This window comes from Uranotaenia lowii, chromosome 2, assembly GCF_029784155.1.
Source record: "Uranotaenia lowii strain MFRU-FL chromosome 2, ASM2978415v1, whole genome shotgun sequence".
In the NCBI taxonomy this organism is placed as follows: Eukaryota; Metazoa; Arthropoda; class Insecta; order Diptera; family Culicidae; genus Uranotaenia; species Uranotaenia lowii.
The window spans coordinates 129,473,546-129,500,873 of record NC_073692.1 but is presented as its reverse complement, the minus strand read 5'-3'; the positions used below and the strand labels follow the sequence as shown (position 1 = coordinate 129,500,873).

Genomic DNA, 27,328 nt, shown 5'->3' with positions numbered 1-27,328 from the left:
CCGTACCCCGCAGGGTCTCAACGTTACCTCGAAAACTGACGAGTAAGAATCTTTTCTCAACATTACTACCAAATCTGCATATTATTCAGCTTTGTGACGAGTCCACAGATAATTAAAATGGAACCAAATAAAGTTCTGTTTCAATTTTCTTTTTTATACAAGATTTGACTTCTAACCATAACAACCGTTTGTGTTTTGATGTCGTGTGAGTCGTCCGTCTGACTAAAACCACATTGGGCTTTAAACCAGATATGTTCCTAGGTTTTACTCGTTTTACCCTACATCAGATCCTATCGGCTTCCCTGAAACTTTATCGACAACACACTAGCGCCAATTAATGGTTTAACGGGTGGGGGTTCAACTTCTAGTTTCAACACTTTTCACGAACACTCGGGCACCAAAGTAAATCACAGAACTGAATACAATATGAACCAAAATCATGGTGTGAGTAAAGTGACGTTTGATATTTAATGGCTTAGTGCGATGATGTGCTTTTACCAGACGGCGGCAACGCTATTCAAACCGTATGGAGCACATCTCTCAGATTTCCCCTTTTATGACAGATTTAAGCTTTTTTCTTCAGATTTCATCTCCTATGCTCTCTAGGCGAAAAAAGCTTAAATCTGAGGAAAAAAAGCTTAAAAGCGAAATTCACGAACACTTATTTGAAAGATGTTGGTCACACGTTACAAAGACAAATCGTGTAACGTTGCCGGGTCCTGGCTTTTACTCAGAGCTTGAAATCTGCGATGCTTGAAAAGAAAGCTGCCAAGCTTAGATCCCATCTCGCAGAGCGGCAGTACCATTATCATTATGTAGACGTCGCCAACGGTTTTTTCGAGAGAAAAGCAGCCCGACTATCTTGAAACTATGAGACCTTTGCCTACATCGAGGGGAGGCGGTGATTATCCACTTATAAAGGGTGATACGGTCAAAATCGGGTCAATATCAACATGACGTATTTCTTTCAATTTTGCATTTAAAAAACCTGAACACCCCTCATTTTGAAGGTGTGTGTGTGTGTGTGTGTGTGTGTGTGTGTGTGTAGAATGTTGCTCCAATTTTGATTTCGGAATTCACTCTTCAGTTGTCAAAATGCCGTCCAACGAAGAAGAGCAGCGTATCAAAATTTTGCTCGCGCATCGCGAAAATCCGAGCTACTCGCACGCAAAGCTGACAAAATCGCTAGGTGCAGGTGGTTCCCAAGGACAAGAACCCTCCCAACACGCCAGAGCTCCGCTCAATTGATAAATACTGGGCTATTGTCAAGCGGAACCTAAAGAAGACCAAAAAAACTGCTAAGGACGAGCAGCAGTTCAAGGCAAACTGGCTTCCTGCGGCGAAGAAAGTGGACAAGGTGGCTGTACAAAATCTGATGGCAGGGGTTAAGCGTAAGGCCCGGCAATTCGGATTTGGAAAAGCGGAAACCTAACTGAATATTTTTCCTAAATTTTATACTAATTAAACTTGAAAAAGAAATTTAATTTGATTTTTTAAATAAACGATTTCATCGAATTACACGCGTTTTCCCTTGACCAAATTTTGACCGTATCACCCTTTACATTCCATCCTTTATGATTCGTTCTTTTCCACCATCTTCAGACCGGTACAGAAGACCTCGAGACGTGTACCGATTAGGTGCACTTACATGTGTTACATAACAGCATCCGCTCCCGTAAGATTTCGAACCACTAAGGCGAGGCCGATTGAAAAACTACTAAGCTAAAATCCCATCATCATCACGATCACGCAAGGTTATTTGGACGATTTGTGCAATTTAAGAAAACTTGGAAATGTACCGGTCATAATACTTTTGTTGAATACATTTTTCACCAAATAGAACCAGATGTCTTTTCACAAACTTTCAACTTTAACATTCATATTCATTTTGGCTAACGCGATAAGAACTATATGAACTGAAAGCTATTCGATACCTTATTCATACATAGTTAAAGACTGCTAAAGAGCGTAAGTTTGTGCTCTCAATTTAAGTAAACCATTAGACGCATTAGACAATTCTTCAAATTCACAATCTGATTAAGCAATCTGGTTGCACTGCTGGTCCCAGAGAAAACAACAAGGTTGTTTTCTTTCTTGAATCCCGCGCAAGGGAACAAATTGCACCGACTTCAATTATCAATTTTAACGATCTTTTAGTTATTTGGTACACCCACAAATCACACTCTACTCCAATAATGAACTCCCTTGGAGGTGGAACAATCTGTATAAAATTCTATGCCAGTCCGGCAATAACAAGCTTTCTCATCGCTGGCATTGTCCTTCAGCGCAAAGGCATTGTACATGTATGAAATAAACCAAATTGAGAAATCGTATAGCACTGCATACCCCTGATTGCCGGGCGATCTTTGGATGTGTTGGTCGAACAATGTGGAATGATTATTTACAAATGGAGTAAAAGTCAAACGACTAACCACCACAAAGATACGAAATATTATTTGACATTATTTGCCCTCCGATCGAGTGATAGCGCTTTCCATGATTATCAAGAACGATGTGATGTGAATGTCTCCAAAAAACTTCAAACGATGGTGATCACTGGCTCTAAGATCACGTTGAATTTTGGTGTCATTTTTACGAGGTCCAAGAGCTTCCTTTAGCTTGTGAAATTTAGTTAACTATTTTTTTTAAATTTCCGTTCGTCTTCTTTCCTGATCCGTATCAGATTTCACACCACAAATATTCGTCGTGACACATCTCATTAGAGTGCAGCATTTTAAGCATTCCGGACAATATGGCGAGCTGACAAGCTTGATTCGATGAAGGTATTGCCTTTTTTTTTTAAATTTTTTTCTGGGATTTTAACGATTTCGCGTTAATCATCCCCTATTAATCAGTGTCAAGTGACATTCGTTTTAGTCAACATTTGACGGTTTCTTCATATCAGTTTTGCAAGTTTGGTTTGTCGGATATAGTTTAAAATCATTTTTTCTTCGTTAGGACAGTTAGAGAGAACCTGCCGAAGGTAATCTGCAAGATCACAATCCTGTCGAGCTTGTTGGTAGATGGTGCAATTTATGATGATGAGTTGGATTGTTAGAGGAACCTGGCACGCTTAACAGATAGGGGCATCATCTTTATCCATCAGGTATCCGTGCGTAGAATTGGTGTGCCCTATGCGGAGACGCGTTAACATACGCCTTTCTTAAAACGATATGCGGTCTTTCCATGATTCGGGGGTGTTTTTCCGTTCTCAAAGCTTGTTGTTTGTAACGCTGTTCCACTCCTGGGATGCAACCATTTGACAACATTGGAAGAAGGAGTTTCCTGTTCTGGAGAGCCCAACTGACAGCCAGTCGATGCTAGAAGGTCGGCCATTTCGTTTCCAGGCATATTGGAATGTCCTGGTATCCAGCAATGTGAAATATTTTTTAGGATGGCGACTTCTCACAATTGAGCAATCCAGGGGTGCTTAAGGTTTCCAGCGGCTACCGTTTTTAAAGCACTTGCGGAGTCAGAAAAGATGACGGAGCCAGAAGGAGGGCAAATATTTTTTGCGGCCCACAAGAGAGCAAATGCTTCAGAACTGAATGCAGAACATATTGATGGAAGGGGAAGCTAAATGTTCACGGAGTCTCCATGTATGCCGCAGCCATTTCGACCATTCTGTGTTTTTTAGCCGTCGGTGTAGAACTTTGGAAGAGTTTTTTTTTTTCTACGGTGTAGCGGAATATCAGCAACATTTTGGAAAGAAACGATAAATCTGTTTTGGAGATTTTTGAATTCCATTGAAGTAGCCATGGAATGAATTTAGGAAACTGTTAGCTCAAAGAACCATTGGAACTTCGGGGCTCCGATTTAGTGACAACCATATGATCGACTTGGTAGATAGAGTTCTCGCTAGGATGTATTTAAACAGTGATTGGACACTTTCTGCCATAAGACATGGGATCCCAAGTAACAATTTAAGTTTTAATCCTACTTTAACAGTTCGCTTAAGACAATTTCCTAAAGCTACTTTATAAGCCAAAGCGCATTCTACGCTTTAGCACAACTACTTTAAAGCTAACATATGGACTAGTTGGCCCTGTTTTTTAACGTCTTTAAAGCTAATTCTATGAGCTATAATAAAACATCCAACAGAATAGTTTATTTGGACCTTATAGACAGGTAACTTCTTTGAAAGGCTCCACTAATGATACGTATTGCTTGATTAAAGACCGGCCCCTATCTTTTCAGGATGATGTCATGTCCGCGACTGAAGAATCCCAGGCCGTGTCGCATTGTTGGCAACAACCAACCGTGTAGGAACAGAAGCAACGATGCGCGTAAACCTGCACCTCTAGGAGTAAAGATCTTTTTCAGAATATTCAGCTTGTAGGTGGTGGCCTTCCGAACAAGATTGATATGATTCCTGAATTTAAGCTGATCGAACCAGGGGGACAGCTTCATTGTTTAGTGTGATCGGATGAATCTTGTGGAGTCTTCTCCTGATTTTCTTGGGATTTTCATCCTAAAGGATGATTCACCCCTATCCATTTGTGTGTAGCTCAGTTGGATGCTGCCTGATGATCCTGCCACTTGAGCATTGATGCTGCTTGTTGAGCTTTACGTACTCCTCTAGGGACTCTTTGTGCATTAGATTGCTTTGACGGGCCTGGCGGAGAACCTGTCAGTAATCCGGACTCCAAACTTGATCGATGACACATCTGCCGACATTAGCTGACTTGAGAGGGCACAAGTTACAAGACGGAACACGGTGCTCTGCCCTCCAGCAAGATATTATCCAGATCCCGATTATCAATGAAGACAGTTGGTTAGTTTGCTTCTTTAACGGGCACCTGATGGTGGACAACGAATAGATCGGTGTAGAAATGAAGTACTGACAGTCTACCATCTTCATGAAACGTCCTCCGGCAGAAACAACGGATCGCAATCTGGTTCTTGAGTATCACAGCGTTGCTTTGGGTGTGATGTTAGCACCCGCTAAATTAGGATCGAAGAAATGGGCCCGGAATTTGCTAGAGGAGTGCTGACTCAAGACTTGCTGCATTTATCCAACAAATCTTTAATATCATCCCTCAGCGTATGCCGTTTTTTGCTATAGCATTCCTTCAGCTAACTGCTTCATTTCAAACTTGGATGAAACTTTAGCTGCATCAAACTTGCACTAATGTAAAACCATCACTCAAATTCGGCAACACTTCCATCGTTTATGGTTGCACTACTCACCCACACGCTGGGATTTATTTTACCTGCTGATTTGTATGGTTAACAGAGACCTAAAGGGCGAACACGAAATTATTGCGACACATTCAACAGGGCATAACGTTTTTACCATTGGGTAAAAATCAACCAAATTTTGCACACTTTCTCATTGATGTGTATTGTTTACATGCTTTCAAACTCGAAGTCGTGTTTTTCGATTCAACGAAAATGGAGGTGAACAAACGCGAGTAGAGAGAACAAATTCTTCCTTGGAATTTCCTGACCTGTGGCACCGGCAGTTGGGAAAAATTTTGAACATTCACCTTTCAACAATCTCCAGAGTGTTGAAGCGGCTCCAGGAGCGGTTGACGTTGGACCACGGCAAAGAAGCTGGAAGAAAACCGGGACCGGAGAACAAAAAACCGGAGGGAAAAGTGAAGCGGATTATCAAAGCAAATCCCAACGTCTCAAGCCGTGAGCTACGTCCTGAGCGGCAACAATCGACGGCTAAAACTCGGGCACGGAAGCTCTACGAGAAGATGCTGACAAAATATGGCTGCTGTGTGATGGACGACGAAACGTATATTAAAGCCGATTTTAAGCAAATTCCGGGGTTAGAGTTTTTCACCGGCAAGAACAAGTTTGATGTGGAAGACCAATTGAGGAAGAAAAAAATGTCGTTCGCCTTCAAATATCTCGTTTGGCAGGCCATCTGCTCTTGCGGACTGAGGAGTAATCCTCTCGAGAGATCTACAATTCTGAGTGTCTCGAGGAGCGCCTTTTGCCGTGCTTGCAGTAGCACGAAGAAACTCCGCTATTTTGGCCAGATTTGGCATCATGTCACTTTTCCTTGAGTTTTATGAGGCCAATTTTGTCCATTTTGTTCCAAAGGACATTAATCCGCCAAACTGTCCTCACTCAGTTGTTTTGGTTGTCAGGAAGCAGTGGTATCGCGTCGAAAAATGCATACAGACGCCACTTGGAGCGATTTTAACTGTGCCACCGTCTTCCTGAATTAGAACTTACGAGGCAGCTTTTGGATTTGACCTCATTAACACTTATTTAATCTAATTAAAACTACACTGGATTCTTTTTTTAAACGATCTTATTTTACGCGGTTTTATTTTAAACGATTTTCTAGGAATAAGACGATTTACGAACATGTCAAAAACAGATTGTAGACATTCCCGCTTTTAACCAAACCACTCCTGGATGGTAAATTGGTTCGGACGTTGCTTCCCGACAGAAACAAGGCCGGAATGGCCACTTACAGACTTTGCGGAAGTTCCGGAACAACCGTGGCTTATAACCCAAAACAGATCAATCGAAAACAAATCTTTGAGCTTCCCATTTTCACTCAAATCACCCCAGAATGGTCTACCTGGCTGGAAATGATCGATTTGCAGTCCAAGTTGGCCACTTTACTCGAAATGAGCGATGAATTTAGCCCGATTGTTTTGAACTTTTTTTAAACGATTTCTTTTTTTGCACGAACACAACAATCGTTTAAAAAAAGAATCCAGTGTACTTAAAACCAATGATCACTCAAGTGATTGGAATTAAAGAAGGCTGCCAGTGAGGATTTGTGCAATATTTACCTTAAATTCATCATGCTGTGGCATTTCGGAGGAGTGAAGGTAACGAATCTGCTCCAATAGAAGCTGACTGCTGCTGAAAGAATCGATACCAATCCATGAAGAATCAACCGTTCGCAGTTTCTGAAGATTTCCATAAATCGGAGCTTGCACCACATCGAATCTAAAAAAAAATTAAGGATTATGAAAGTTTCTGTACATGTAGAAATTCAACAAAAAAATACCTGATATCAACATTTTCCTCTTCTGAATTCGGTACAAACGACAGATTGTAGGGTGTTATCAATGCTGAAGACTTGTGAATCAGCACCAATCCGGTGTTGTTCATCATTCGCAACTGCAACGGTAGTACCGAAACTCGAATGGCACTTGCAGGACTTGTCTCCATACCATCGGAAACTTGAATGTTGAGATCAAACGATGCATCATCGGAACCACGGATGTTGATCAGGTACGAAACTAGCCCGTTGTTTACATCCGATTGCGAAAATGTTGCAACCGATCGACCATTTAGTTCGAACCGACCTTGCTGTGCTTCGGAGTTAGGATTCATCAAGACTGTGTAGATGAGTGACTCCGGAGGACTATCGGGGTCTTCAGATTGCAAAAGTTCCGGTCCTATTGGTTTCGGGATGCCTTGGGTTACTCGAAGCAGTTTATTTGCAGGAAGTTTCAAAACCGGAGGATCATTGACAGGTGTTACGTTGACGTGCAGCACGAAACGATGCTTCCCTTCCAGATATTTTGGGAGATTATTCCTGTTGGCGGAAACTATCTGCATATCTATGGTCATGTGATCATTCAAACTTTCAGCTCCGTTATGCGTGTATTTAACTTTATCGGTAGTAAGATCGATGTGGGAGAAAAATTTCATTTGAGTTGCAGTGGAGTTTCCTTCCGCTCCGTATGAATGGATTGTTACTTTCCCATGTTTGGGAGGTTGAATAAGGTGAAAAATTATCCCAGCTTCCTGTATTCCCGATTTGACGTAATCGAACAGCACTTCGATATTTTTGGGCGATAGAAACGTGATGCCTCCCTCCATCACATCCAATGGACTAATGAACATCAATTCCTTCTCGAGAATGAGATCCGATCGGGAAAATATTTTATAACTTTCGGAATAATCTGCTTTTATGCAATAGGCCTGGTCACAGGCACAAATAAAATCGTTGATTCCCTGATGATGGCAACGGCCAGATGGAATACAGGGTTGTTTCTCGATACAAGGATAGCGCCAAACGCAATCGACCGTCACGCCATGGGTAACCTTAAAATTGGGAAAACCAACAACATGATCATCCAAAACAATGTCCCGGATACAGCCCTTCAGATTCGACTCGGTGGCTCGAGCTCCCTTCAGAAATGCTTTGCGCTTCTTCCGGTGGTCGAAACCTCCTATGAAAAACTCATCCTCCAGCTCGATCACAGAACTGCTACCGTTAGCAAACGTTGCAGTGTTCGTTACATCGTCTACAGTTACCTGAAAGGAAATAGAAATTCAATGTTAAGAAGAGTATTTCTAAATGGAAGAATCTGCCAATATTTACATCGACAAGCATAGGGCTATAGGTTATCGAAATATTGTGCCACTTTCCGTCGGACACATTCCTATCCGGGATCAGCTCCACTGCATTGGAACCTTTCCCCACTAAGAGTCGCACCTGACTTTCGACGATTTCCAGCGCCATGAAGTCATACCGGGCGCTTGTTGGAATATTACTCAGCAACATCCCGAAGGGCTCATTCGTTCTAAACTCCATACTCCACCGGTCGCCGGAACGGGAAGTCGGCTTCTGGATGATGACATAGCTCTCGTCATCCAAAAAGCTTATAGGCGTACTCACGTCTGCATCAAATTCCGGAGCACAAATCCATGAAACCCTTTCGTTGGTTACGTGTCCCGTGCGTTCGCGAGCTCTCTTAAAGATGTTAATATTGTTGTAGAAAATCTTTTAAAAAAAATTTTTAGAAATTAGTATGATCTTAAAAATTTCAACGAACAATTAAAACTAACATCCGCAATGCATCCTCTGAAATGTTCCAGCGATCCCAGATACGGTGCCGAATACGCTCCAACTCCCCCGATGAACACTCCAAAATGAACGTTCAACTCCGTCACATTTGTGGGAAGCGTTTTGGTAGTAAAATACTCGTCAATTTGCATCGTTAAATTGGCCGCATATCGTGAAATCGATATATCATGCCACTGAAGGTCGTTGAATTTTAGCGTTACCGGAGACCATAACTGTGGAAATATTAAAATCAAATTAAAAAAAAACTATCATCTATATCGATTACAAACACCCAGGTGCCAAACAAACTTACATCGGTGTGATAGTCATCGATTTTGAAACTAAACCGTATGCGACCTCCATCGATGCTGAGCAGCGAGTAGTCGGTTCTGCCGGCGGTCAGCAGAATCAGGGCATTATCCTGACGGGAACGGAACCGCAGCCGGATGTTGGTGGAAATTTTCGCTTCTTGCAAGGGCATCGCGATGTGGCTGGCTCCATAGAAGGATACTGATAATTAGGAGAAGGATATTAAAAAAAAAATCATTAAAATAAGTTGATAATTATGATCATTGGGTTTTTTTTAAACTAATTATCACCAAAATATGATTACTAAAATCAAATAAACAAGTTGGTGTTAAGATTGATCGATCTTGATATCTTGAAGATACAATTTTGACAACCGTCAACTGGGGCAACATGCAACACTTTTCAACTTCAAAGGGGTTCTAAAACACTTATGTCAACAGATAATCATATGATTTATCCATCAAAAGTTTTAAGGTTGATGGGACATTAAATTGATGAAGACAGAAATATTATTGGTTTCTTCAGAAATTTTAGGTTTTATTTTAAAAACATTCGATTTACACCCTACTCGGGAAAAGGGGTAAAAAATTTCGGAAAAATCTTATCAAAACGTAGGAAAACTGCTGTTTTTTGATAAATTTTCGATGCTTTTAAGACCAGAACACATGAAAACACCAATTGCAGTAATTTTTGGTTTTGTTTGAACAATAATTTTAATTTTTTTCTGTCAATAAGGCCGGAAAAAATATCCATTTCTTCTTGTGTCACCTAGGATTGGTCGATCTTGGATCGAACTTTGCGAGATCGATCTTTTGAACTCAAATTCCGATTTTTTGTATCGATACTTTAGCCTTGGAAAAATCGATTAAATCGGTCTAATTATTCCGGAGAATTTGAGATTCAGTTTCGTGCAAAATGTTGATTCCTGCACCATCCTAAATGCTTTTCATTATTGGCGCTTCCATGCCACTGCTTCTTCCTAATTGATCTCATTGAATTAAATCAAAATAAAAGAAGAAATTCAAACTACAACCCATTTTCTACATATTTTTTTTTTCGATATCCTACGATTTTCCAACTCCAATCAACGAATCTATAATCTTCCAAGCGAATTTATTAAAATTATTAAGATTATTTTAGAAATTTTGAACACCTCCATATATTCTTCATACAAACTCGAGGTTACTACAGAAAAATTTAGGGGAGAATAAGGATATAGCTATATCTCGAAACTGGAGTGTCTTACAAAGATCAAATGTTCTAGAAAAATATGCCAAAATGAGAAAAATAACAATGCTTGTAGTTTAAATTTTTTTAACAAAATAATTGTTTGAGTAATTGAACTTTGTTTGAAAAATTTCACATAATGTAACTTGAAGATCTTTTTTCATCACTTTAAAATGTTCCTTACATGGGAAAATTATGAAAAAAATATTTGTTCCAATGTATCAATCGTTCGAGCGTAAAATGAACTTCATAATGCCATATTTTCAAAGCAATTGAAAACTCTCAACTTTTTTCAGAAAAAGTTTTCTAAAATGTTGATTATGGGTACAGTTGATCCCCTAGAGTTGGGTACAATTGATCCCCCTTCCAAACGGCATATTCTTCTTCTGAATTGATCGTTATGATTGCTGATTACGAAATTACTAATATTTATCCAAAAACTAATATTTATCAAACATTTGTCAGGAGAAAAAAGCAAAAATAATTAATTTTCTCTTTATTATAAAAAATAGCGCCTTTAAGTATGCAATGTTATAAGCGTTGAGACAAAGTTATAGAATTTTCTTCTTATGTCTGCTATAAATTGTGAAATGAGAACAAACATGGCCAAAATATTCAATTAACATTCTATCTTGGGGTTTTGTTTGATTTTTATACAAGGATTTGGGCTTCCTGAATAAAAGATCAAGTCTCCTTCAATAGGGGATCAAGTCTCCCCTAACTTCAGAAAAATCGCAATTTTTTTACTCCCACGAAAATGCTTCTAGTTCATCAACGGGTTCCTGTATCGTTCTTATTTTTGGAGCATAGAAACTTGAAGTTACAAGCTGTCAAAAAATGTCAAAGACGGCGAGTTGCTAAATTTTTCCAAAAAGATATGGTGAAAATAAGAAAAGGGGATCAAGTATCCCCACTCTCCCCTAATGATTTAATTTTGCGTTCGATAAACAAATATTTGAGATAAGTTTTTGACCAAGTGAAAGCTATGATTTGAAACGTGATTTTTAAACTCCGATAATATTTTTATGATTCTGTTATATTTTTCTAAATAGTGATTCGGAAATATCGTGATATTTTTTTCAATTCAGATATTCATATCTCATTGTGGCCATTTTAGTGTCATTGATATGATTTTGAATTTGAAGCTAATATTCTATATTTTCAACTTTTTTCAGTTGAGAACGAATTAAATGAATTTATGAAAAAAGTGTGTTTTTTTTCAACTCTTAAAAGGCACATTATTCCTAATATTTCAAAACTATTTTTAAGAAACAACAGAGGCGAACAGCATTTTTGCACCTAAGCTTCAAACACAGATTTTGGAAGATTTCGTCTTTTGATATTGAATATTCAAATTCATTCAACAGCTTGATTGAAGTTTGCGAAATGTTTAATCATATTAAAAATATCAAACATTCAATTTGATTTAAAGCTTGTTTTAATTTCCGTAAAAATTCCCATTTTTGATATATTTGGAAAAAAAACTAGAAAAAAAACTTCAATCACTTTTTTCTCAGAGGAACATTTTTCGTAGTTTTTGGAAAAGATGACTCTTGATTTTAAAACATTATTTTCTTATAAATTTGTGATGTTCTACAGTTTTGCCAAAATAGTGCAAAAATTTGTTTAATAAATTTATACATATTATTAAAAATATAATTTTTGAAAATATTTAAGAATCAAGAGCTTATTGAAACAAAGAAATATATTTAGACTGAGCGCCCAAAAATTATTCGATTTAGCTCTAATATAATTCGAAACGTGAGTATTTTGTTGCCATGCGAAGTTAAAAAAAATCATGAAATGTAGCATTAACTTTTGATAGAACAAGCCATTATGAAATTTACATATTTTTTTTTCTTGCTGCGTAAAATTTAACAGCGGATTTTGACTTATTTGGAATGCTGAATTTAAATATGCATTTAATTTCATTATTTCAGCCCTGAGATTCTGAGATTGAAGATTTACATTTGGAAATACGTAAAAAATCATTCAATAAATTGGAACCCCCCCAAAAATACTGTAAAATGTAACAAAGGTTATGGAAATAAACGTTTTAAATCGATGGTCTTAACTCTTTAGATGACTGCGAGTAATTATGACTTCAGGAGAAAAATATATTAGTTTTCTTTTTGATGTATTCAAGTCTTAGAAAATCCAGAAATTTGATGAAATTTCTTAGAAATTTTATATCGAAATGATGTCTGCAGTCTTCAATCAAGGTGTTAAATGAATTAAATTTTTTAATATCAGAAATTGAAAAAAGTTGTGATATTTAAAATGGTTTTACATTTTTAAATTTAATTTTAGAAAAATTTAAGGATTACATTTGCCTTCAGGCGGAATTCACAAAATTTTCAAAAAACTGCATCGAATAGTTATTTTTGTACGCTAAATGATTAAAAAGATGTTTTGTTAAGATTCCGTAATGAATACAGCTTTTTAACATGCGCGTGGCATGTGCTTAGAAAAGCTTAAAAATCAGTAAAAATGAGAAAGTGATCCATTTTACCAAAAAATCATCATTTTCGAAGTCTCAGAAAACTTAGTTTCACTTTTTTGTTCAAATCTGGATCCTAAATAGTACATCTATCTATATATATAAAAATGAATGTTTGTCTGTCTGTCTGTTCCCTATAGACTCGGAAACTACTGAACCGATCATCGTCAAAATTGGCATCTGAGGGTTTTTGAGGCCGGGGATGGTTTCTGTAATAGTCAAAACTCCATCCGACTTAAGGGAGGGGGAGCTTCCATACAAAATTTGTTGTTTTTCGAAACGAATTTAAGTCATGACATCCATTTTCTCGAGATTTTTTCTTCCTTTGGGCGGTTTGTTTTTCGTCTCCATGGTCGAGGCGTCGCGAGCCAACGTCGCAAAAGGATAGTGACCATGGCATAGCATACTGATCAGTGGGAATATTTTGGCGCGTATTTCTCAATCAAGAATATTTTCAATGCAAGGGGTGGCGATATGAAACCTTGATGTGATTTTTTTTTCTACTTGATTCCTAGCTCATTTGTACAGCACATGGTTATGAATGACGCCTAGATGAGACCCAGATTGAAATTTTGCCGATCGAATAAAACATATAGGTACATTTTTTTTGTCAAAATCTGAATATTGAAAAGTCATGGCATCCATTTTTAGAGATTTTCTTTTATTTGAGGGGTTTGTTTTTCGTCTCTATGGTCAAGCAAACGTCGTCACAAGTGGATAGTAACTAAAGCATACTGTTCATTGATCGCTGGACTAATTTAACAAACAGGCGCCTGTTTCTCAACCAAGTACCTATGTTTCTTATGCACGTGGGGGCGATATGCAACCTAGATGTGTTTTTTCTTGCTTAATTGCACGTGGTGATAAATAACGTCTAGATGTAACACGGATTGGTATTTTATCAATCGAATCAAAACCAATTGAAAGATTTGCAAAAATACTTCCATATTTAGTTCGTGTTAATGTAGGTGCATTCGACTTTTCATTCAAGGAATATTAGAACATGTTCAAACGTTCAACTTTTTCTGTTAAAAAAAAATAAAAATTATGTTTTCTTCTAGAAATTGTTACTTCGGCCCAAATACACAACGGAAACGAATTTAGAAATGAATATGGGAGCTTTTTATTTCAAATAATTCTGAAAAACCATCGTACTTTTTGATTACATACTAATTCAAGTACGTACTTAATATGAAAAGTGTTTTTGTGTTTCATAGCTGCATAAAAGAGACTATTGATCCGCTTCGTTTTTGAAAAGCGAGACTTTAGAACTGATATTCAACTGGACGCAAAATTTTTGAGAAATTTATAGTAAACCCTTAAATTGATAAAAACAATATTCCCTCCTGTCAACTTACGCGGTGGGGCAAGGGAAAACGTCGAACTTTTAAGAAATTCATCTTCAAAATGATTCAATATGTTGGAAAGACCAGAAGGGGTATTCCGAATGTTGAAACTGAAGCGGATATTAAAAATTCTTAAATGTCTTTGTAAATGAAGGTCATTCCCTTTGAACAGCATTCGTTAAAAGTGGAGTAACAAACATAAATTTATCCTGCAAGAATACTGCAGATATATCAGTGAAACTTGGTAGAAGAAAAAACAGGAATACGTATTAAATCCATTTTAAAGCCATTACTCTGACGCATCTGTAAATAAGCTTTGCATTGACACTTGCCCCAATATACGGGAAAATGTAAACTTAGAAATTTGATTTTGCCAACATTTTTAAATATTTGACTTTCAAAAAGAAAATAAAAAAAACGCTAAGATTTTATTTAGTGATGCAACTGATATTTTTTTAAATATTTATATTTTTTTTCCGTAGTAAATTTATTTAAAAAAAAAGAAATTTGCTCTGTATTTAATACATAACAAATTTAATATATTTTTTATTATCATGATAAGTGTTGTTTGGGAAAACTTCAAGCTATAATGTCTCATGTCCACGAGTTTGGAATATGGCGAAACATTTTTTAACATAAATAAGTAAAAAGGATAGATATTCAAACTGCTTTGTAGGCGAGGATGGTGAAAAAAGCTGTTTGAAAATGGTTATTAAAAATCCTTTTCATCGTTTTTTTTTTCAAATTTCTATAGCTTATTTTTTCAACTCCATAAAATACCCCATCTAAAGCTTATTAGGAGCTGGAAGTGCTCATAATACAGAATATTAGTAATATACTCAAAAAACTGTCTCGATTCACGCTATTCATCGGTTTTAAAAATTCTATCTCAATAAAGTAAAATTTGCAATAAATTCTAATATGCGAATCTTTTTCTTTCAATTAGTAATTTATGTAAACTCGAGCCGGTTAAATTTGCCTACCTTCTTCAAGCAGTGGGGGACAAAATTGGAAAAGATGGGGGAGCTCCCATGTAAATTTAAGATAAAGAGTTTTACAAAGAAGGGACCATATTTAAAAAGTTTTTTTTTTGGGTACAGAGTATAAATTTCAGTTCTTGAAAAACGAGTTTAGAGATCAAGTTTCAGTAAATAATATATACCATCTTTGAATTGCAATTCAGAACTGCAGCTGCAACTCTCATTTCAAAGTTGTTGGTTCTGAAGTATGATGAGGTTTGATTTAAAAAAATGCTCTCTAAAATGTAAATTTGAATAAATTTTTACAAATTACATTTATTTTCGGAAGGTGTAGCAAAGCACAACGGGTCAGCTAGTAGGTACATAAATATAAGTTGATCACCCACCAATGACTGTTTTATGTAAAAATTGGTAAATTTCAAAATTTATTAGAGAATCTGACAATATATCAGAATTTCCGATGCCAAAATCTTTCAAAATCAGTTATTAAAACATAGACAACAAAAATACTGTTATCTTGTGTACTATTCTTAGATTGGAATTGAAACAATCAACATTTATGTAAAATCTGAAAATAGATTATAACGATATGATTGTTGTGAATCCAAGCTAGTTAAAAATCACTCCAAGATTTTTCGAGCAATCTCCTCGTGCCGATAAAATAGTTGTATGCAGAGCCGGGTTATGCCATTGAGGGGCCCGGGGTAATTTTTCTCAAAGGGCCGCTGTGATTCACTTTTTTTTCAAACGCTATCCCAGAGAATATAAAACACTTTAAACGTGTAAACGATCTAGAGGTGAGTTCAGTATACTGTCTTACAATAACCATGTTGTTTGCGTAGAGAATAGTTTCTGGTATATTAAAAAAAAATTGTCAATTAATCACGTGCAATCATTGCGGAAGAATTTAGAAATTACTCAAAAATGAAAGCTTTGATTTGAGCTGCGAAATACAAAATCTAATTCTCAATTTTTTTCAAACCCTTCTCATCACTTAAAATTTTCTGATTGAGAAAAATGACCGGATATATATTTTAAATGTTTTTCATTTCATCATTGATCGTCTGGTTTGTGCTTCATCGAGAAATATTTACCAAATGACAATTGGGAAGTATTATGAAGATTAGAAACATAGATTTAAAAATAAAAAACAAAAAACAATATAATAATATTTCAATCATGATTTCAAATCAAATGTAAAGAAAAAATATCTATTAAATTTAATAAAAATAATAGAGATTCAAAGTTACAATCAGAGACAAAGCCGAAATTGCACCAAATGTGTATTTCAATTTATATCTTTCGAACACAAAAATAAAACATTTTCATGAGATGTTTAAGTATATGACTCTAATCAGATAAAAAAAAATGTTATCAAATTGTTATTCTAAATGAGACAACAGTATTATTCGATGACTTCAAAGCCAAAGGGAAATAATTAATTGAAAAAAAAATCAGAAAAGGGATTAAATGTTTAAAAAACACAGAATCAGTTATCATTGAAAAAAGTCAGATAAGGAATTTCAATATTCAGAAAAATCATGAAACTGATCTTAAGTAACTGAATAATAGAAACAATACTTGAAAATAGAAATGGCTTGAGTCTGGAATACGATACGACTAAAGACATAGATATATTCAGTTAAGAGAATCACTCAATGATATTAGCAACTAAACTATGAGATCGCTTTTATGATAATTTGAAAATGTTTATTTTGAAAATGAAAGGCTTAGTTCAGGATATTCATTTTTGTTAAATCAGTTGAAAATGTTTCAATACGAATTTCAAGTCTAAGACAGAAATTGGTATGGAAATTCAAAAAAGAAACTCTGTACTGTTGATTGGCCCAACTACATTTTTTTTAAAGATTTTATTTTCAAAGATAGGTAGAGAAAAGGGTTTAGAATTCATAAACCAGCGGAAATATCAATAGTATTAATTGAAAAGTGAAAAGTTATAATAATATCCGGTATCAACACGGATACTGCCCGGGTAAAATTATCAAATAAAGCTTCTCTATCCTCTCTCAGCACTGTGAGCCAGTTTTGGCAAAATTAGCTGCTATTTTAGTGGAGTGACAATTACTTGGAAATTTATCGTAATAATAAACATTATTATCGTGCTAGACGTTTTTATGTAATGAAAATATGAAGATGTTTTTCTTTTTTTTACCTGTTCTGTACAGAATATCCTGACTGACATGTTTCGATGAAAAAAAAGATAATTTGTGATGTTATGCTTCATATGTCGAATTTTTTTTTTCGAATTCAGTTTACATTAGTTTTGTTCAGATTTTGGACTGCAAATTTTGAAACTTAATACCAAGATTTTGATATTCTCTATCCGAAAACTGCGGGAGAACTCCTTCACTGCTTACTCTAGGGGGCCCCTTCAACTTATGTAAGAGAAAAACTATTCAAGATATTATTTCACGGGGCCACATTAGTTGTTATATTTCAAGTTTTCATTTCGATTTTCTAGTTTTGATTTGAAGAAATTGAAGTAGGTAGTAATGATTAAAATAATGTGAAAACTTTTTTTTCTCTCGCCCTCCCCCCCTGAGCTGGGGGGCCCGGGGCAATTTCCCCTTTTGCCCCCCCTTTAATCCGGCCTTGGTTGTATGATAACGGAATAGTTTAAGTTATTATTGTGAGTAAGTGTTCTTCAATTCTGGAGCTGATTTTAAATTCCTATCAACAAAGCATTCATTTTTTTATATCAAACAGCGTTAGTTTTAATGCAAACTATCACAGCTTGACTTTGAAAATTCTTAATGAACACAATAGTTAGTCTCTTGACATACAACGTTCTATATCGAATTTATTGATCCATAATATTTTAAAATTCTACGTCTGTTTTACAATGTACACAATGTACAATTTTTTCATTAGGAAAACCGCGGTTTCAAAAAATGTGGTAGACTTGAAATGGAAAAATGTTAAAGGTGATTCTTAGTTGAAATTGTCTAGTGCGTTAATTACCATTTATTCAGAAAATGAATGGGATTCAAAATCGGGACTTACAATTAAAAGTTCATCATGAAATTTATATTTGAGGTTTTATTTTCTGGTTATAACAAAAAACATAGAGACCCTCTTCATTTCAAACATTTTTAATTTAAATCTCATTAAATCTTATATAATTATATATAACGGAAAAATAATTACAGAATTTTCGTTGCCTTTGATCTAAAACGGCAATTCCCTGGCTACAACTATGTAGAAGACATTCAACTGATCAAAATAGAGAAAAAAAAATTGTAATGTTGCAAACAGAGTTTCAATGGAAAAATCTAAGTAATCTTCAGGCTGTGATATATAAATGTTGCATCAAACCCAGTTGTTGCAAGATGCCCCGTTTGATGGTACATCGAATACCAACATGAGAGTTTTTGGAAGCGTTTTTTATTGGGATCAGGTAGACAGAAATTTGAAAGTCAGTGTGTTTTTACAAGAGATAGCTTCCCCTTTTATAAATGAAGAAGATCGATCTAATAGAAGTCGATCCTCAAGCTTCAATTTTCATCTGAAATTATATTTTCCAAAAAATTGAAGAGTTTTAATTGGCATAAAAAAGCAATTAGAAAAATCACGTGATATTTTCATCAAATACGCATTAAATTGAAAAACTTTTCTATATATTTTTTATATTTTATACTCTTACGCCGTTTATCGAATGGATATTAGTTCTATTGATTTATGAAAACTCTTACACGACTGTCAATAAACTTATGAAGAATGAAGGGTCTATCAGACAGCTGGAAGGCGATCGAGCATAAAGTTTGATGACATCGATCCCAAGCTAGGGTAAACTGCTTCACATTAGAACACATCGCCGTATCTATATTTAGATGCACTCAAATACTCGGTCGATCAACGAACTGAAGAGCGAACAATATTCTGGAAGTCATCGAAAATCCCACATAACACCATATGACACAGACCCACCAAGCCGGCCGGCCCATTTCATAAAACATAAATGGTAGCTATTTGTTAAAAACAAATGCAATGTGTTTCTTGAACCAGCGCAATGTGAATGATGCTGCACCCCACCGATTCGAATGGATATAAGTGATAAATAGGCAGGAGTGAGTCAAAAACAGAACATGTGCTATGCTAGCACAATACAAAACGTGTTGCTAACTGCATGGTGCTTAGAACCATAATATCAAAACATACCAAGTGCTTTAAAAAAATATTGTCTATCAAAAAGATTAATTTAATAATTCAATTCTTCGTTCTTTATGTGTGAACGAAGTTTAGGAACAAAAATTTTAAAACATTTTCATTGAACGATGTAAATCATTTCTTATCTTAGTACTGTAATCCGGGGAAAAATTGATCACTTTTTCCTTTTTTTTCGATTATTTTTTCTGTTATGTGGAATGTGGCATATTTCATATTTTTAAAACCAGTACAGGACTCCTATGAACGTAATACGTGGTTGCAGAAAATTATTGGACTATTTAAAAATTGATTTAAAAATTTATTTCGTCTCTGTTGAGAATTTGATGCTTTGGGGAAACATTGATCAATCTCTATTTTGACGGTTTGAACGAGTTTTCTTGATCATAAAGGATACAAAACACCTTCATAATATTTACAAATGCAAGTTTATCAATTTAACCATGCTTTTTAACGTTTTCGTTAAAAACATTTATATTCGAAAAATAACAATCAATAATGCTGCATACATTTAGGGGCAAAAATTATAAAATTGCTAAATAGTTTTAGCTTCAAAATTCAAATGAAATTTAACCTTCACTCATTCCCCTAGCTAGACCCTCCCATTATTTCCATTTCCATTTTTTCTTCAAAGTTAACCATTTGATAGAGTTCCTATCCATTTGTCCAATACAAGCTTACTTTTGGAAAATTTCCTTATTTTTTAAATATCAAAGATTTATCATTAAATGACTTTAAAAATAGCACTAACTATACATATACAAAGAAAAAAGTTGTTTTTTCACATTCATCAACCCTTTTACTTCTAAATGCTTTTTGGTATCATCAGGAAAGCTGTTTGTTTGCGAGCCTTGAGAAAAAATATTTTAAGATTTTGAAATTACATTTTTTCTAACAGAAAAATTTCAAATACAAACCAAATTTTGCCTATTTGATACTCAATTATTAGGCTTTCAAACGTAGAAAACAGTTTTCAAAAATTCAAACTATAGATTGAGTTATTGATGATAATGTGAAAAAAATTATTGTTGGTCAAAGTTACCTCGATGATCAAAGTTACCCCGTTTTAAGGTATCAAAAAAAGGAAAGGAATGAGTATCCTAGAATTTATAAATATAAGCTTTTTCCGAAAACCAATGGATATCTGAAACAAAACAAAAACTTGTTTGAAATTATGATATGTTTTCAGTAAAAAAAAAAACTTAAGTACCTATTCCTTTTTAAATTCTGTGCTCAAACTCTAGACGTAATATCGTTTTCGTTATTGACTTGTTTTTCAATCATCCTTTAAAACGACAATCACAAGCTTTGGAAAAATCAGTGTTTTAACACATACAGAGGAAAAAATGACCCAAATAATCCCCAAAATTTAACCCCTGTAAAAAAAGAAAAAAAAAGTGTTTCAACACTTCACAAAATATTGACAATCTTTTCGTAGTGATAGCAAATTGTCTGATTTTATTTCATAAAGATACATCAAAACTTACATGTGGTTCCTACAAAGCATGCCAAACCAGCCAAAGGCTGAAAGTCTCTCTTATTAGGACATAAAAAATGCAGTTGGTTTATGTTTTAAAAGTCATAGGACAAGGCATATGACTTTAAAAGTGGATCATGAAAAAATAAGTTTGTATAAGTGATTTGAAATGTGTAGGAATCGCCTTAATTCGAACTCGTGATACAGTAGATATACATATACAGTTGGGAAACAGCGCTAACATTAATTTCAAAATATTCTTCAAAAATTCTATTTTAATCGATAGTGGAACTGAAGTTTCATGATTGAGTAAAGAAAACTAATTCTAAGATCAAGGATAATTTTATTCATAAACATACATGATCTTATGATGTGATAAATATACTACAGTTAGTCCAAAAAATATGCCGGAAATTGGTCCGTCATCTTGTTTTTTTAAGTATCCTAATCCCAATTTTTCTCAGATCACAGCCAAAATGTCTGTACAGCACGAGTCAGTAAATATTGGCATTTAAACTTTATCAACTTGATCTGAACGCCTATATTATTCCAAATCGTTTGAATCGTTTTGCCAACTTTTATAAAATAAAAATCTCAAAATTTACTGAATCTTGAATTACTAACATTCATTGTATGGAAAAATTGGTAAACAAATCTGACATTTTTTAATCAGAAAATTCAACAATGTTATTAATGACGTGAGTTACAATCCCAGAAATTTAAGCAGTGGATTTGGAAAAAAATGAAGCTCTAGAAAAATGAACAAAAATACATGAACAATGTATAATAAAAGATTCCGATTGAACAAGAATTAAAATTTGAAGCTATTATGCAACTTAAAATGAAAGTGAACTTAAATAAAAGTAGATTAAGTTAACTAATTGATCATAATTTAAAAAAAAGTGAATGTTAATTCTTCGCAGAAACATAGAATTGAAGCCAAAATTTGGACGAATAATTATTTTTATGAACTAACAAATTCTGATTGCAAAGCGATTAGTTGACAAAGAGGATAATTTAGCAATTAAATTGCAATAAGATTTCAGAATTATTGATATGATCGTGTTATAAAATCTATGTTTGAGAATTTCAATCACCGTTTAAATTTATTGTTTACCGTTTAAATTGTTGAAATTAATTCTTAGGTTGAAATTTTAGACTTTGTGAAATATATAGCGAGTGCGCTTCTTAGATAAAGTGAAATGTTGATGAAAAGTTTTTGTGGCTTTCTACACAAATTGCTCTTCTCTTACATTTTTACCACCTTTTCAGTGAGAGCCTCTCACTATTATATTTGGGTCCCAATGCCCCTCCCCTTTCTTGAAATCTGATACTGTTCCAATATAAAGTCAAAATAAAATAGGACTTTGATCGAACAATTTTCTATTTATTTCCATCATAATTGACAAACAAGAAACTTTTAATATAACGAGTTCTAGATTTTCCTCCGGGGGGGTAATTGTATAGGTACTAAATAAGGAGTTCAAAATTATCGCAAAACGCATGGTGAAAACAACGAAATTTTTGTGATTCTCATTTTGCATCTTTCGAGAGAGCAAATATTTAAGATAAATTTTTGATAATAATTGCTATGAATTTAAACATGTTTTTAAAACATTGATATTTTGGAATTTATTTATTATTCTGATACCTTTATTTTTCTGAATAGGAATTTGGAAATATTGAATTGTTTTTATCAGTTCTAAAATATATTTCACATTGTGAATTGTGGGTGAAGAATTTTATTTTTCAATCTTAATTCAATTCTGAAATAAATTCCTTCAATGTGATTCTGATGTCTGGAGCATTTGGGACTCTACTTTTTTTTTATTTGCACTTGAATTTCAAGCTTTCATACGACATTTTTATATTAACAAATCCGAAACAAACAACATACAATTTTAGCCCTTCGTTTCGAATAGAAACGAATTTGCATTAAAAAATAAACGAAAAAAAGTGAAAAATGTTTTACATTCCTTGATGGGTACATTATTCCAATTTTTTTAAAGATTAAGAGTTTTTAAATTAAATATTAGATTTATTTCTTCACACTTCATCAATTCAATAAGGTACACCGCGGTAAGTGGGGACGGTTTTTCGTATAGTTCAACTTAAAAAAATCAATAAAAAATCAGCAGTGGGTCAATTTAAATAAAATCGCTTTCAATGTGATGCAGAACATGTTGTTCACAACTGCTGAAGAGATGAGCTTGATAGACGAAAAGCGAAAAAAAGTTATCACGTAAATTGTAATGAACTGCTGGTGTCTTCACTTACCCCGCTTTATGGGGTAAGTGGGGACGTTGATTTTCCCTTTGATTTCTCAGGAAATTTTCAACAAATTTGCGTTTTTTTGGTTGAATACGTTACTTTATTGCTCGAACCGTCCGAAATTTTGAAAAAAGTTCATGATACTATTAATAAGGCATCTTTCAATGATTATTGTGTGTAATCCGATATTATCAAAAATATTGCAATTGCATTGAATGAAGGAAATTTCATTGAATGAAGGAGAGAAAATTGAAAAAATTTGTTAACATCAAGTATGTATAAAGCCGTCCCCACTTACCCCAGGTAGGGTTTGGAGACAACATTTTAGATTTTTGCAAATTAACCCTTTTTTCTCAATTTGTCACCGTCGTTTCTTTTCCTAACTGGTTGTTTCGAATGTAAGGATTGTTTCAATGTAGAGTTTTTCGTCAAAGGCCAGCTAGTTTACGAGAAGTTTGCGATTGAAAAAAATGCACATCAACTCCACATCGTAAATAAAAATAGAAAATTTACAAAAAGTCACCGTAAACATCCGCAATGGTCGGAACCGTATCTCTTCTACAGCTATTGGATAGATTACAAGTAAATTTAACATTCTGCATTAAAAGTTTGAAAAAATAGTTCACAGTATTGTTTTAATAGCCACCCTCCCCACTTACCCCGGTGTACCTTTTTTGAATCCTGGAAAATGTTACATAATTTATTTATTCTTCTAAGGGATGAATCATCTGCATAGGATTAAAACCAAGAAAATGAAAAGAAAAAAATATTTTTGTGCAGTTCTACGGAAATTTAGGAATTTGAGAAAATTTCAAAAAAAAAATTAAAACCAAAAGAAACTTAGGTTTTTTGACAGCAGAACGCTTTTCGGTCTTCAACATGGTTGTTAAATGCCCTTCTATGATGACTGAAATATTAATTTTTATTTTTATTAAGTTTTGAAAAATTAAGAATATTGCATTTTTTTCTTAAGAATTAAAGAATTAAATCTCTGAAACTATTGAATCTAGTCAAAATCTGGATCCTTCATTAAATAAAGGATAGTGAAAAGATTTAAAATCAGTTTTTATATTATACACAGGTTTATTAGTTTGTCTGTTAATAATACCTTATTTCAGTAAAAATTGATCCATTTTTTAATTTCCACGAGCTATTGGTTTTTTGATCAAATTTGAAACTGGATTATAGTTCAATTTTAATTATCATTTTTTGAATGAACTGGACACCATATAACTAATATTTGGTGTAAATTTTAATTTCCAACCATATTGGTCAAAAGTCACTCACTTGTTGAGAAAACAGTCACCCGATTTAAATTTTTAAGTGACTTGAGTTTAAAAATTTGAAATATTTTATATTCCATTTTTATTTTGCATAGCTACATACTTTCATTTACGATGTGGAAGATTTGAAATGCGAAACTGAAAATCGTAGCCAAAATTGAATTTATGATTTTGAATTTAAAATGAACACACATGACTCATGATATTATTATTTTTTAGCTCCGAAAATAAAACAAGTGAACAGCATTCTGGAGCAGACTTTTATGACAAAAATATACCTTATTTTGCCTTGAAAGTAAAATGTGGTCTCATCATTCCCGAATAAAGGTGGAACAATGCCAGTAATTGGGTCTCAATTTCTATATGTGAAGACCTTAGTTATGCCAAGTGCTAATTTCATTGGAATCTTAATGAAACGTTAGGCCACCATTTAAAAACGCGTTTTAAGAACACAGAAATACCACTTTTTGGTGTCGAGTAATTTAAAAATTTTGCATCGTTGTATATTCAAAACTCATTCGATTCGATAAATTTTTATTCAATTGATTAATTTTCATTCCAAGTTTGTATTCTGCATACGGCTATATGAAAACGATATTTAAAAAATTAAAATACCTTGATGCCTAGTTTTGCTATTACAGAGAAATGAAATCAAAATAATGATATATGGATGAAAGGTACTGTTAATGACTGAATTCGTAGTTCGTTCTCAGCTATAGATATTTAAATTTTCTATTTTTTAATTTTTTCTAGCAAAAAATAAGAAACTAAATTATGCTATCATATTGAACTCATTATCTAAGAAAGTGAATGGAACCTTAATGATGCCTTATTACCTTCCGTTGGAAAATCAACACCTAATGGTGCTATAATTTTTGCAATTTTCGTCTTATTTTGGTATTTATTTGTCATAATATTTAAACATTTTGATATTTAAATGGAACCTAACTTTGGCATAGGAAAAAAAAACAAAACCATATTATGCTTTAATTTTGGCATTGATAGCTCATTTTGGTTACTTTGTGCTATGAATTATAGCATGCTCAGGTTTTTGGAGCATGTATTCAAATTCCGGAAAATTTTAGCATCCTGATTCGAATCTTCTGTTGGATTTTGTCCATTACCACTAGTTTTGGTGATATGATGTTTAATTTTTTTTTAAATTAATCCATTTTGAAAGAAATCTATCCTTGATACATGAAAAACAAAAACTGTTTTTAAATCTATCTATTATGTTTCTTTCAATCAAGGATTTAGATGTGGCTCAAATATTGTAGCTTTAGAGACTCAAAGCATTTAAATATATTACAAAATATTACAATTATTACTAATATCATTGAAGAGTGGCATGAATTATATATTTAATTTTGAAGATTTGAATTTATTAATAAACTTTTTGAAGACTGCAAAACGATTTGACTTATGCTTTAAAAACATATAAGAATCAATTATGTTTTAAAAGTTTCTTAAAATTTCGTCAGATTTCGCGTATTGTGTAGAATTCGAAAAAATAAACAAAGTGAAATCATGGATAATATTTCTCTCAGCAGTTTAAATGACTCGCGATCTCCGAGAAAGTTCAGCATCGAATTAAAACTTTAAGATTTAGAACTCATATGATATTCTACAGTTATGCTAAAAATGTGCACAAATTTCTATTGTTCAAATGTGTGCTTCAAAATAATAATAAAATAAAATAATAATTGGAAAATTTATAAAATTATTCAAAACTACTATGTTTTAAAGATAACTGAAAAGCAGCCAAATTAACGAACAAAAGTGAACCGATGCATTTTAATTTCATAAAAACCTTTTCGATTGTTTCAGTAATTAAAAGTAATTTTGATTTTTTTTTTGCCAATTTTTAATCAAGAACAAAAAAAATGGCTGTAGAATTTGTAGAAGTTATTAATAACGTCCTTTCAATAAGTTTTTCAAAAGAAACTTTTGAAGTATAAACATTGCGGTCCCTGACCTAGTGGTAGTGAGAGAACAAAACGACAGAAGGGAACGGGAATTTAGACCATCTGAAACACATCTAAAATATCTCATAGGAGTTAGGAGAGATAAGCTCTGTTCATTGAGGAGGAGAATTGTTTACCTAAAGTTATGCTTTTTCCTCTCTGTACAATCATTGAATCATTGAATGATTCTCCAAGAGGCGAGTTACAATTAGCGCATACGAGCCGACCCATGCGCCACACAATAGTCGGTACTTTGCTGGCTAAGTAAAACAGTACCTACAATTAGACTTGCAATAAACGGCCAGCAGAACACACGCGTCCTTTGTATTCTGTCTGGTGTCGTCCGTACCTACCTAGCAAGCAATAAAACGTTCTAAGTTGATCCGAACCGTCGTGCTATAGTTTGATTTTATTCGTTCGTTTGTAAAATAAATTGATGTTTGTCTTGCCCAGTAACATCGCATAATTAATAGCCCCGAAAGTCCACATCCGTAGAAAAACACTCTCAGTATTTAATACTTGAATAATGTGCATGTGTTTGTTGTAGAGAACTTTTGCATTATATACATTTCTCTATTTCGCCACTTTTTGTAAAACACAAGTGTAGAAAAAACAGTTCAAACCAATCCGTCGTGTACTACACATCGCCTTTAATAAACACCCAATCATTCTTACTAAAATAAAAGTTGAGTATTTAAGTTTTTACCAATTTAACCGTCGCGTTCTAAATTGTGTCCGAATAGTGTTCCGGTGCCAAAACAGAAACAAATCGCTAAAGCTCGTTACTCCTTGATCGATAAATACTTTTTGAGAGTACTTCAAATTCATGATTTAAATTTAGATTCATTGAATTCTTATCTATAGATAAGGACTTTTGAATTATTTTAAAACCAACCGTTTTCGAAGCTGAATATGTTTTGATGAAAAACAATACAAAAATCTACCTGATTTAGTAGATATTTTTTCAATACAAAACAAAAATGAAAACAATTTTAGGAATTCTGTCGTGA

The 27,328-nt window shown here is 34.0% G+C and overlaps 1 protein-coding gene across 4 annotated transcripts in view; it reads right to left on the bottom strand.

Moving 5' to 3' along the window:
* Positions 1 to 27,328, bottom strand: part of LOC129744055 (chondroitin sulfate proteoglycan 4-like) — a 60,854-nt gene that overhangs the window by 14,560 nt on the left and 18,966 nt on the right. For all 4 annotated transcript variants that reach the window (XM_055736384.1, XM_055736387.1, XM_055736385.1 and 1 more), the window contains exons 3-7: positions 9,090 to 9,286; positions 8,779 to 9,009; positions 8,312 to 8,713; positions 6,986 to 8,244; positions 6,765 to 6,924 (exon numbers count right to left, since the gene is read on the bottom strand). In XM_055736384.1, the coding sequence (XP_055592359.1) occupies positions 6,765 to 6,924; positions 6,986 to 8,244; positions 8,312 to 8,713; positions 8,779 to 9,009; positions 9,090 to 9,286 (2,249 nt within the window). The remainder of the gene's footprint in view (positions 1 to 6,764; positions 6,925 to 6,985; positions 8,245 to 8,311; positions 8,714 to 8,778; positions 9,010 to 9,089; positions 9,287 to 27,328) is intronic.